This window comes from Portunus trituberculatus, chromosome 28 (genome assembly GCF_017591435.1).
Source record: "Portunus trituberculatus isolate SZX2019 chromosome 28, ASM1759143v1, whole genome shotgun sequence".
Taxonomy (NCBI): domain Eukaryota; kingdom Metazoa; phylum Arthropoda; class Malacostraca; order Decapoda; family Portunidae; genus Portunus; species Portunus trituberculatus.
Window position 1 is genome coordinate 11,393,556 of NC_059282.1, and position 12,500 is coordinate 11,406,055.

A 12,500-nucleotide genomic window follows, 5' to 3' on the forward strand; every position below is an offset into this window, starting at 1 on the left:
TCACTCACTTTAAGATTCACGTCAAGACTCTCAAAGGAATATCAAATGAAAACGATGATATGGGAGTGATAAAAACGATTGAGAGGTGAATTGTTGAAAGATAAAGAAAGATGAAAGGATAATTAAATGGGAACCAGAAACGATCGAGATAAGAAGTGATCGGGAAAATAAGAGAAAAAAGGCGAGATAAAAGAAAATTGATAAAATATGAGCAAGAAACGATTGAGAGAAGATGAAGTGATGGAAAAAGACTACAGGAAAAAAATAAAGATGAAAGGAAGATCATTAGAGAAGATGGAAAAGATAAGAGGAAAAATGGAAAGAGAAGAGAAAAATTATGAAAGAAGGTGAAATGAAGGGGAAAAAAATGAAGGACAGGAGGAAAAAAAAGGAGGAAGGGAAGCAGAAAACCTTGCATGAATGGAGGAAAGAGGAAAAGAGGAAAAAATGTGGAATAATAGGAGAGATAAGGGGAAGAAGACCAGGAAACAACAAAGGAATAAGAGGGAAATGTGAGAAAAAGTGAAAGGATGAGAAGGATAAGAGGATAAAGGTATTACAAGATAGCTGGAGGAAAGAAAGAAGAAGAAGAAAAAGAACAAGAACAAGAACAAGAACAATAACAAGAAGAACAAGAAGAAGAAGAAGAAGGTGAAAGATGAAAGAAAGAAACAAAGAAAGAGAAAAATGGAAAGAAAAAAGGAAGGAATGGAAGAAAGAAAGAAAAAAATAAAGAAAAAAGAAAAGAAAGAAAAAGAAAATAGGAGAACAAAAGGTTTATTTAACTTCCTATTTTTTGTCTTTTCTTCTCGATTCGTCTTTCGGTCCATCATTAAGATTACTGTGGATCTATTTTTACTTCTTTCCACTCAATCACTCCCATCACCACCACCATCACCACCACCACCATCCACCTTCTTGTTAATCTTCTTCTTTTATTTCTTCTTCTTTTATTTCTTCTTCTTCTTCTTCTCTCCCTCCTCCTCCTCCTCCTCCTCTTCCTCCTCCTCTTCTAAGTATCATAGAGTGGCACAAAATACAGGTTCCTTTGAAGTAATTCCTTGCCACATCTTTCTCTCACGATTTATTATTGTTGTTATTATTGTTGTTGTTTTTCTTGTTGTTGTTACAGTGGATCTATTCCTACTTCCTTCCACTCTGAATCACTCCCACCACCACCACCACCAACAACAACAACGGCAAACAACAACAATGACAAAAATAACAACAATCTCAATCATCAAAACAAATCATATCGAACCGTACTATTGATAAAAAAACGAAAAAGATTAAAGAACCAGCTTGTTTTCCTCTATCGGTCAACTATTTTCCTTTCGACGATACAATTTATTATATATTTTTTTTTTTTTTTTGGATACGTGTGGTTCGCTTCTGCACGACACAATAACGGAGGCAAAACAGAGACAACAACAAAGCCTTATCAGTATTCCATCCTGTCACTGACCCTTTCTGCATGCACCGTGGCGGGGGGTGGCCGGAACAGGGGTGCTCAGGAAAAATGCTGCATTGGATTGTGTGCCTGCTGCTGCTACTACTACTACTGCTACTACTAATGTTGTTTCTACTATCAATACTACTATTTCAACAACTAAAGTAGCAATAGGTAAACAACCACCACTATTATTACTACTACTGTCTACAATACTAATACAACAATATATATTGCTACCCAAAGAGCAACAACAACAATTACGACTGCAACTACTAATACTACGACTACTACTTCCACTACTATCACTACTACTACTACTACTTCTACTACTACTACTACTACTACTACTACTACTACTACTACTACTACTACTACTACTACTACTACTACTACTACTACTACAACTACTATTACTACTACTACTACTATTACGTTTTTCAATTTACATTTCTGAGAAAGGCACAACTTGAGAGACCTAATAGACCACTAAGCAAGGGTACCATAAGAGAAACCCTTCATTCAATAACATCAGTAATCACGATACGGTAAAACAAAATAGGAACGAGTTTAATGAAGTTAGATTGAAGTGAGACGCAGGAAGACAGTGAGTGGAAAAACAATACAAGATCAAATGGAGCAGATCTGGTAAACAAGACAGATGTTCGTGCTTATCTACGAGGGAGGTTTAGAGATTAGAAAAAGTAAATTAATGGATGAGGATACGTGGATATAAAGTTTTTTTTTTTTGTAAAGGGCTTTTTTGTACCTTCCTTTACAATTCATGTCCTACAACAACAACAACAACAACTATTACTACCACAGGAGCACTCACAGCAGTTGTCCTCGTCCTCGCCATGCAGACAGTCAGGCTTGTGGTCACACAGTAAATGGGGAGGAAGACAGCGTCCGTCCTTACACCTGAACCAACGGGAACCTCCACTCTGCGTTGTCTCACCTGGACACGTGCTGGTCTCTGGGAGGGGAGAGAGAGAGAGAGAGAGAGAGAGAGAGAGAGAGAGAGAGAGAGAGAGAGAGAGAGAGAGAGAGAGAGAGAGAGAGAGAGAGAGAGAGAGAGAGAGAGAGAGAGAGAGAGAGAGAGAGAGAGAGAGAGAGAGAGAGAGAGAGAGAGAGAGAGAGAGAGAGAGAGAGAGAGAGAGAGAGAGAGAGAGAGAGAGAGAGAGAGAGAGAGAGAGAGAGAGAGAGAGAGAGAGAGAGAGAGAGAGAGAGAGAGAGAGAAGACAGAAGCATAATAACGTCTTGCAATTATACAAGGAAAAAAAAAACTTTCCACAAGGGACGGTGATAATTATTCTGAAATTCATTTGGAGGAATAATGACCTCTCACGCACACACACACACACACACACACACACACACACACACACACACACACACACACACACACACACACACAGATTCAATTAATTTATTACCCCCAAAAAACTGTGTAATATGATGAATACATATACATAAATCATTTTCTCCAACTTAATAATATTCACCAACTTTTTAGAAAGAAACAAAGAGATCAACTGTGCTTATGGCTTACTTCTAAACACACACACACACACACACACACACACACACACACACACACACACACACACACACACACACACACACACTTACCACATCCATATTCGTCAGACAGGTAGCCTCCATTGTGACAGTCATTATAACCATCACATATATGAGGCTCTGAGATGCAGCGGTCCATCCTTCTGTCTCTGTTTGGCACCTGGCACCACAAAGCTTGGCCCACGTGGCACCTCCTCACACCTGCGGCGGGAAGTGAGACACGGAGACTGCTGTAGATAAGGTGACGTAAGGGAGAGTATGAAGATAAAGGGGTGTGATAATAAAGTAACGAAAGGTATGATGGAGTAAATAGGAAGATTTGGAAACATTAATCTTTTCACAAACAACGAAATCTTAACCTTTTCAGTACGATGACGCGTTTTTATATTTATTTTACTCAACATTTAGTGATTTTATGCAGCTTCAGAAACTTATTGGGGGAATAGGGGCGGTTGAAATAGTGAAGATTCTGGCCATCAATCTTCTGACTTCTATTAATGGGGCCGCCGTGGTACAGTGGAACCATGCGCTTTGGGGTCCGAGGGGTCTCCAAGCGCACGGGTTCGAATCCTGTCCACGGTCCGAGTGTAGGTTGGGCTTCTTCACTCAGGGCAACGGTTTCCTAGCGGGTGGGTTTTGAGATAGGAGGTACCCTAAAAGTATCCCCTTTAGCCCATAAATTCTCGTGAAAAGCCCACATGGTATAAATAAAAAAAAAAATAAATAAATAAAAAATCGTCTGAGCATATCCAAACTCATGGAAAAAAACACGTTCCAATACTGAAGTGATTAATAAACACCAACAAAACAAATAAATAAATAAATAAAAGGCTAGACTTAACATTCTTTTCACCAGTATAATAATTAAAAAAGACCTCAGAATATTTACCAATGAGAACAAATCATACCAAATCACCGAGGGAAGTATTAAAGTTACAAAATACATGATAGGATTAAAATTTGGCAAAGAAAACGAGGGTTGAGGCAAGATAGCGAAAGATAAGGCGGCGTGAAGATGAGAATATGTAGAAATAGAAGATAGAAATGAAGTGTAAGGAAAGGAAAAATGAGACAGGAATAAGCAGAAAACACGGTGACGTACGAATGGTAAGGAGAGGCAAGGTGACGTCTGGTAAAGTAGGTGAAATAAAATAGTAAAATGATATGAATTGAAAGGCAAAGAAGAACTAAAACAGAATTAACCTCCTCAGTACTGGGACACATTTTTACCTTGAGGTTTATGTACGATTAGACGATTTTATTGACATTAGGAAGGGTCCATGGAGGGAAGAAGATTAATGGCTACAGTCCTCACTATTTTAATCCCCCATGAATTTCTGGAGCTGTATAAAATCACCAAAATAGTAACCAGAGTGAACAGGGAAACGCGTCATGGTACTGGTTGAAAATACGACGAAAAAGAAAGAAAAAGAAAGCAAGAAATGAAGAATAAAAAGAAAATAGAGGAAACATGGGAACTATAAAGAAGAGTGAAGGACATATAAAGTTAAAAATACGAGGAAGGGAAGAGAATAAAATAGGAAAGAATAAATGACGAATGAGTAAAGATAAGACAGAAAAGCAATAAAATGACGAGGAAGGAAAAAAGAAAAAGGAGAAGGAAAGCATGACTCATAAAGCTAAGTGGCTGAAATAAAGCAAGGCAGTGATACGTGAAAATGAGGGAAAGCAAATCAAAAGACCAAGAAATTGTGGGCCGGGTGACGAAGGAGGATGAAAAGCGAGCGTTGTAATAATAGAAAGGCAGAAAATTACGGGCTGGGAATTGAAAGTGAAGAAAAAGGGTGTAAAATTGGAAGGCTACGAGGCGGAACTGGTGTTGTTGACATGTATAAAGAGCATAAGGCGACGGGTTTGTTACGAGGAAGGAACGGGAACACTCTACATCAGTACCACTCTCTCTCTCTCTCTCTCTCTCTCTCTCTCTCTCTCTCTCTCTCTCTCTCAAAAATCGGCCGATATTTTGCATTTTCCATTAAGCGCACGCATAAACACACACACACACACACACACACACACACACACACACACACACACACACACACACACACACACACACACACACACACACACACACACACACACACACACACACACAAACACGTATCTTTTGCGTCGAGCGTAGATCTGTTGTACTTCTCGATTCACGCCTCCTCGCCTCCTCTTACTGCGCGTTCCCAAAGGAGAAAAATATCCTCTCTACTGACTGCTTAGAAAACCCACACCCACACACACACACACACACACACACACACACAGAGACAGCCGAGAGAGACATGTAAAAGTCAGCAAGGCAGGGAGATCCGCGTCTGTATATGAGGAAAGACACAAAGAAGGTAAGATTGTAAAGGATGCGTGTTCCTGTGATGTGCGTCTGTCAGTGTGTATGTAGATCAGTAATGTATCGAGTAACCACCATCGCATCTGCAGTGAAAACAATATCCACAACCGTATTTTCAGATTAAAAATGAATCTTGAGAGTGTTAATATGAGTGCTAATTAGAGTAAGCGCGTGAGTTGGAGAACATAAACTGCAGGATTATGAAACTTACAGCTGAAATGTGAGAGTAAGTGAGTAAAGAACACTCCTGAGAATCAATAAATATAATGAGATCAGCTGGGAATGAGATTGGAATGACTTTAGAGAGTGAGGGAGTGAGGAAAGATAGAGTCTGAATGGTATTGAGTGAGTGAGAGGGAGGGAGGGTGGCATCATTTCCGTGTCCCTTAACACACAAGGGATGGGAGGCGACAGGAAGAAAGGTTTGAGACAAGATGAAGGAGGAGGGAAGAGGAAGGAAAAGGCAGGAGGGAAGAAAGAGGAAGGAGGAGGTACGAAGAGCTAAGGAACATGCGCTTCTACTCTGAACACATAAGGGATGGGAGATGACAGGAAGGGTGGTTGAGAGAGGATAAAAGAGGAAGGGCCGTACTGTGCAGCAGAGGAAGGAAGGGAATCCATAAGAGGAATGAGAGTACTCGTCGGGAGAAGGAAGTGGATTAATGGTGAAGAAGGAGAAAGAAGTTACGAGGAACAAGTTGAAAGAATAAATATAAGTGTGACTCTTGAGGGAAGAATTGAAGGAAGAGGGGAAATGAAGGGGAAGAAGTTCTCATTTTCTGTCTCGTAACCATTCTCATTGTTCCTCCATCCACCTGCTTCCCACTTGTACTCCGCCTCTATTCCACTTCCGCAGGTTCGTCTTATATATTTTTTAGCTAACCATACACTTATATATTTCCTATTTCATTACATCTTTTCTCTATGTATTTTTCCTCATATATTTTTCCACCAGGAGCTGTGTCTTAAATACAACCCCATTTAAACTACTGTGATGTGTAAATAAGATCCACAGCCATATTCGCAACCGTAGATATGGACTTACTCGTAAAAGAGAACTCCACAAGAGCATCCGAAACCATTGATATGATGACATCCACAATCTTATCCGCAACAGAGGCATTTCTAGCTCTGCCTCGGCATCCTCGGATCTCTAAAACTTACTATCTGATAAATTATTAGTGTAAGTGGAGGGACTCACCGTCAGTAGTGGAGTAGGTGGCGTTACTGGCGTTGGCGCACGTCGATTCGTCCTCGCAGCCCGGCAGACAGTCACACACCGCGTCACACACGTTGGCGGCGGGTAAGCACCGTGTGTTGGGGCACCGGTATTCTCTCCCGGGGGCGCCGCACTCCCCACCTGAACAACGGACGGCAGGAAGGGATTACTAGTAGTAGTAGTAGTAGTAGTAGTAGTAGTAGTAGTAGTAGTAGTAGTATAACAATAAATTTAAGTGGCAAACTCGCTCGGTTTCTGTCTTTTTTCATAGGAAAGGTATTATGAACAGACGTAGTGACATGATTATTATTATTATTATTATTATCATTATTATTATTATTATTATTATTATTATTATCATCATCAGTAGTAGTAGTAGTAGTAGTAGTAGTAGTAGTAGTAGTAGTAGTAGTAGTAGTAGTAGTAGTAGTAGTAGTAGTAGTAGTAGTAGTAGCAGTAGAAGTAGTAGTAGCAGCTCTTTTAGTTATTGTTAAGGATATTGTGACGTTATCGTAGTTTTAACAAAAGTAGCATACTGACTACTACAGAAATAACCTAACGTGCAGGAAATACATCACCAAACTTTCTTCCAAAACTCTCAGCGCTGGTGAAGGAAATCCTCTCCATACAGGGAACATAATATATCACAGTGATGAGGGAGGGTTGCAGGAGACATTCAGCGAAGGAACCTTGTATCCATCACCATCACCACCACTCTCACCATCACCACCACACTTTCCTCACCATCACCACCAATCACTATCACTCCCACCATCGCTAGTACTAACCTCACCTTTCCATTCACCACCACTACACTCACTAGCCCTCACCATCACCACCACTCTTTCCTCACCATCACCGCCACTCACTATCACTCTCACCATCACTAGTACTAACCTCACATTTCCATTCACCACCACTACACTCATTAACCCTCACCATCACCACCACTCTCACCATCACCACCATTCTTTCCTAACCATTACTCTCACCATCACTATTACTAACCTCACCTTTCCATTCACCACCACTACACTCACTAGCCCTCACCATCACCACCACTCTCACCACCACTACACTTACTACCATCACCATCCGCGTCTAGTTCTCGTCACTATCACTGTTGACTATCACCATCTCTAATATGTTCTCTCACCATCAAAATCACCATCCATTAACACCCCTTCCCTCCCGACACACACTCTCTCATCATTATAATCACTTTCTCCTACTATTAGTGATGGAACTGAAATAAAGAAAATAAAACCTCTTTCATTTACATTCACGGGTTTTAATTGATACATCCTTGTCACCTGCACGTCTAACTATCATCACTACAATTAGAATGTTATCTCCTAGTCACAACGTGGTACAGTGGAACCATGCTTGCTTTGGGGTCCGAGGGGTCTCCAAGCGCACGGGTTCGAATCCTGTCCACGGTCCGAGTGTAGGTTGGGTTTCCTCACTCGGGGCAACGGTTTCCTAGCGGGTGGGCTTTGAGATAGGAGGTACCCTAAAAAGTATCTCCTTTAGCTCATAAAATGGTATAGATTAAAAAAACAACTTCATCACCACCACCACCACCAACAGTACTCACAGTTGAGCTCATCGGCGTGGTTGTCGCTGCAGTGGGGCCAGCCATCACACCAGTAGTAGCGGTGCACTCTCGCCCCTGACCCACACACGGCAAAGTCCCCTGAAAACATCACAAGGGTCTTCATCAGCGTCACTACACTGTCAACGAATTTCTCAATGTGCTACAAAGCTGTCATTAATCCGTTATTAAACTTTCCCGGCGCAACTGCATTACATCGCCAGCTTGACATCAAAGATTCAAAGTATATGCATTTCCACTCTGCTTATCCTAATCTAACGCAAGAGAAAGGAAAGCAAAGGTTATACGTGTGATGTTTAATTTCACAAAATCGTGTCGAGTTATTAATTCTGAAGCATGTTAAATACACCGCTTTATGCGGAAGCTTAAATGAAAAAGAGCAATCACGCTTCGCTCCCTTAAAGCATTTCTCATAAAAAAAAATGCTAATTTCTCGTAGGGTGAATAAACATTTACAAGCAACACTTACTCTTACCTATCCCCCTACTGCAACATCCCGCGACGCTGATATGAAAATAAACACTTCTCTAATTACACACCTTTAGCATTCCTCACGTGCCTCACCTGGGCGGCAGTGGCGCTCATCAGACCCGTCCTTGCAGTGCACGTCACCGTCACACACGCGGCCTGGCCTGATGCACTGCCCGTTGTCACACTCGAACTCCGCCTTCCAACACTTGCGATGGTCTAAGGAAGGGCAGACCGCAATAAAAAGGACACAGGTGATTGACACACACAGAATAGTGGCAGGGAAACTAAACCTAATGCGGAAGTACTATATATTCCTGTCTTTCCTTATGTTTTCTGAGGAAGATCTGTCGTGAAACCTAAGTCGGAGTTTACGATCTTTCCAACGCGTGCCTTTATCAGTCACACCAATTATATTCAGGCCCTCCTTCATAGCATTTATAAGAGTTTTTATGCTTCCCTCTCTATTTACCACCCGGGGAGATAAATTTCAAACATCTTCCTCGCCACATAATACTAGTCTCGCCTCTTGACTTGCCTTGACACCTTTCCCATACAGGTTAAGATGAATAAGTCTTCCATACACAGATGAAACACTAGCTTACAACTTCAATATCATACAAAATAAATACACACAATACAAGTGCAATAACTAGAATGACATGATAGACACCCACAGTGATGAAGCAGCTGGAATAGCATACAAGACAAACCAATACTCCAGGTAGACACACACAATATCCAGACATATTTTCGTCAAGGAGACAATGATACACTGTCAGCATGGATGCACTCGTCACCTGCGCTGGGAGACTCCTGTGCCGCCAATAAAAGGAAAAAGCATCACTCATGGTTTTCTTTCCTCTCGGATGTGAACGCGCGTTTTTTTTTTTTTTTTATAATGAATCAATGTTTGTTTCTCACTCTTATATAATGAGGAAGTGATTGCAATGATATAACAAACAGTTTCATGGTGTACTTCTAATTGTTGTTGCTATTGTCATTGGAAATTGTCCAACACACACACACACACACACACACACACACACACACACACACACACACACACACACACACACACACACACACAACGTTATGGTTTGCTGGGCGATGATTTACAATATCAATTTTATGGGATATGAGAAAAATAAATGAATAAACAAACAAATAAGATAAATAAATTAATTAACAGAACACACACACACACACACACACACACACACACACACACACACACACACACACACACACACACACACATACACACACACACTCAGGCTCTCCTGGTCCCCTAAGCTGTTTAATTAAGTCCTCCCGTGCCGCTCTTCCCCAGTTTCGGAAGCTTTCATCCTGCTTGTGGGTACGCAAATCGCACGAAAGGAACGAATGCTTTGAGGACACAAGGCTGCTAAACGATAACCACAATACTTTTTATGTCATTGTTGAATTCTTTGTACTTGCAGTGAAAAACAAAGCAATCTGTGTCTGTTTGTGCTGAGTCCTTCCGGTGCACTAGAATGGTGAGGTAGTGGTGGTGTAATGGTGTGTTGTCTTGTGTTGGTGGTGGTGTTACACGTGTTTCAGTCACTGCTCGGCACAAAGGAAGGTTTATACATGAGGCTTCACACCCAAGATATCGCTACTGCTCTAAAGGCCTTCCATCTCACCCATCCCCTTTGTGTGCTGGAAGCGAAGAGAGAAAAATCATTATTCCACTACAGCTAGGGGAAATTAAATAGGTAAGTCATCATCTCCATGTGTGTGTGTGTGTGTGTGTGTGTGTGTGTGTGTGTGTGTGTGTGTGTGTGTGTGTGTGTGTGTGTGTGTGTGTGTGTGTGTGTGTGTGTGTGTGTGTGTGTGTGTGTGTGTGTGTGTGTGTGTGCTACGTTACATCTAAACGAGCAACAGTAAAGCTATACAAGACACAGCAAAGAGCAATATGCATAAATACCACACAAGTCAGTCACCCATTGGTCAGTGTACGGACGTAAGCCTTCAGCACCCAGCCTGACAAATACTTCAGGGCATTACCACAAGCACCTGCGATTTCAACACGAGTATCACTGAACTTACGGACTATAACTAACGATCACACACACACACACACACACACACACACACACACACACACACACACACACACACACACACACACACACACACACACACAGGAAGGAAAGTAATAATTATGTACCATGTCAGAGGAAAGCGGTGGGTTCGTTAAAATTCTACGGTCTTCAAAACCCGTATTTCACTAACAGTATCCAGGCCTATAATGAGAGTTTACTTCGCTGTCTTTTGTACTGGATAACGGTGAAGAAGAGGAAGGGAAAAAAAAAGGAGAAAGAAGAAGAAAAAAGAAGAAAAGGAAAGAGGAAGAACAAGAACAAGAAGAACAAGAACAAGAACAAGAACAAGAACAGGAAGGAAATTAAAGAAGAAGAAGAAGAAGAAGAAGAAGAAGAAGAAGAAGAAGAAGAAGAAGAAGAAGAAGAAGAAGAAGAAGAAGAAGAAGAAGAAGAAGAAGAAGAAGAAGAAGAAGAAGAAGAAGAAGAAGAAGAAGAAGAAGAAGAAGAAGAAGAAGAATTTGAACCGTCTCATCATAATTAGCTGACTTGTATCTTTTTTTCTTCTTTTTTACTTCCTTAAGACGAGTTGAAACGACAAAACTCTTACAAGACGCAAACTGAATGACACTTCCTCGTAAAGTGTTAGAATTCCCTTCGGACTGTATTTTGCTAGCCTTTTTATCGGTGCTTGTTACGATACAGCACACCTCTTGCATAGAAACGATTAATAAATAAACTACAACATTAGACTTCTTTTTAATAGCCACTGCTTAAGCGCAACAATAAACACCTTTCAGTCAGTTCCCGGAGAAGTTCCAAATGACTAGAGAATTGTGACACATGAGAAAATACACAATTTATAACAATTTGGCAAAGAAAAGTATGAGATTCCGCCCTGCATAGTCGCGTGAGAGATACAGTGCATTGATCTCCGGCTCCAGCAGTCACTGGAATGAATCCTTGCAATACTTCTCGTAGACTTCAAAGGCATTTTTTCTTTGCCCCTCTTTCCCCAGATGTACAGAGCGCCCTTCACCGATCGTCAAGGAAATACCGGGAACTTTAATAGCCACTAGGAGGAACGTATTGCCCTCTGTCAAGATCAGTATTTCTTTTCTCGAGCGACTTGTTTGTTTTAGAAAAGATGTGGCCATGTGTGTCTTGCTACCTCCTGGAAACAAAGCTTTGTATCTCTTAGGGTCCAAACTCTCTTACGGCCAGCAGGTAAGATGAGACACGAGAAGGTGAAATATTGTATATATATATATGAAATGAAAGCACACATATAAAACTTCCAAAGGTGAAAGTATACGAGCGAGAGCGAGAGCGAGAGAGAGAGAGAGAGAGAGAGAGAGAGAGAGAGAGAGAGAGAGAGAGAGAGAGAGAGAGAGAGAGAGATGCACATGAACTGGGAAAGGCTAATAAGGCTTAACATCAGGAAACACTTAAGCAAATGGAAATATAACAGATTTACAAAGCCTTTTCATGCTAAGAAGTAGTAGTAGTAGCAACACACACAACTTGTGTACGGGAAAACGTCTGGCCTTCAGTGTGGAAGGAGGCTCGAGTAGTTCCGTACACAAAAAGCTCAGGACGGACCCAAAAAACTACAGACCCATATCCCTGTTGTCAGTGGTGGGTAAAGTGTTTGAGAGGGTCGTGGCAGAGGTGGTGTGTAGCCATCTCAAGGACAATGCCCTCCTCTCAGACCAACAGTTTGGGTTCAGACCTGGAAG

At 41.3% G+C, this 12,500-nt stretch overlaps 1 protein-coding gene across 1 annotated transcript in view; it reads right to left on the reverse strand.

Annotated features, from left to right (window-relative positions):
• Positions 1-12,500, reverse strand: part of LOC123510363 (G-protein coupled receptor GRL101-like) — an 80,147-nt gene that overhangs the window by 51,191 nt on the left and 16,456 nt on the right. The window contains exons 5-9 of the mRNA XM_045265457.1: positions 8,792-8,914; positions 8,210-8,308; positions 6,595-6,753; positions 3,083-3,232; positions 2,286-2,426 (exon numbers count right to left, since the gene is read on the reverse strand). Of these exons, the coding sequence (XP_045121392.1) occupies positions 2,286-2,426; positions 3,083-3,232; positions 6,595-6,753; positions 8,210-8,308; positions 8,792-8,914 (672 nt within the window). The remainder of the gene's footprint in view (positions 1-2,285; positions 2,427-3,082; positions 3,233-6,594; positions 6,754-8,209; positions 8,309-8,791; positions 8,915-12,500) is intronic.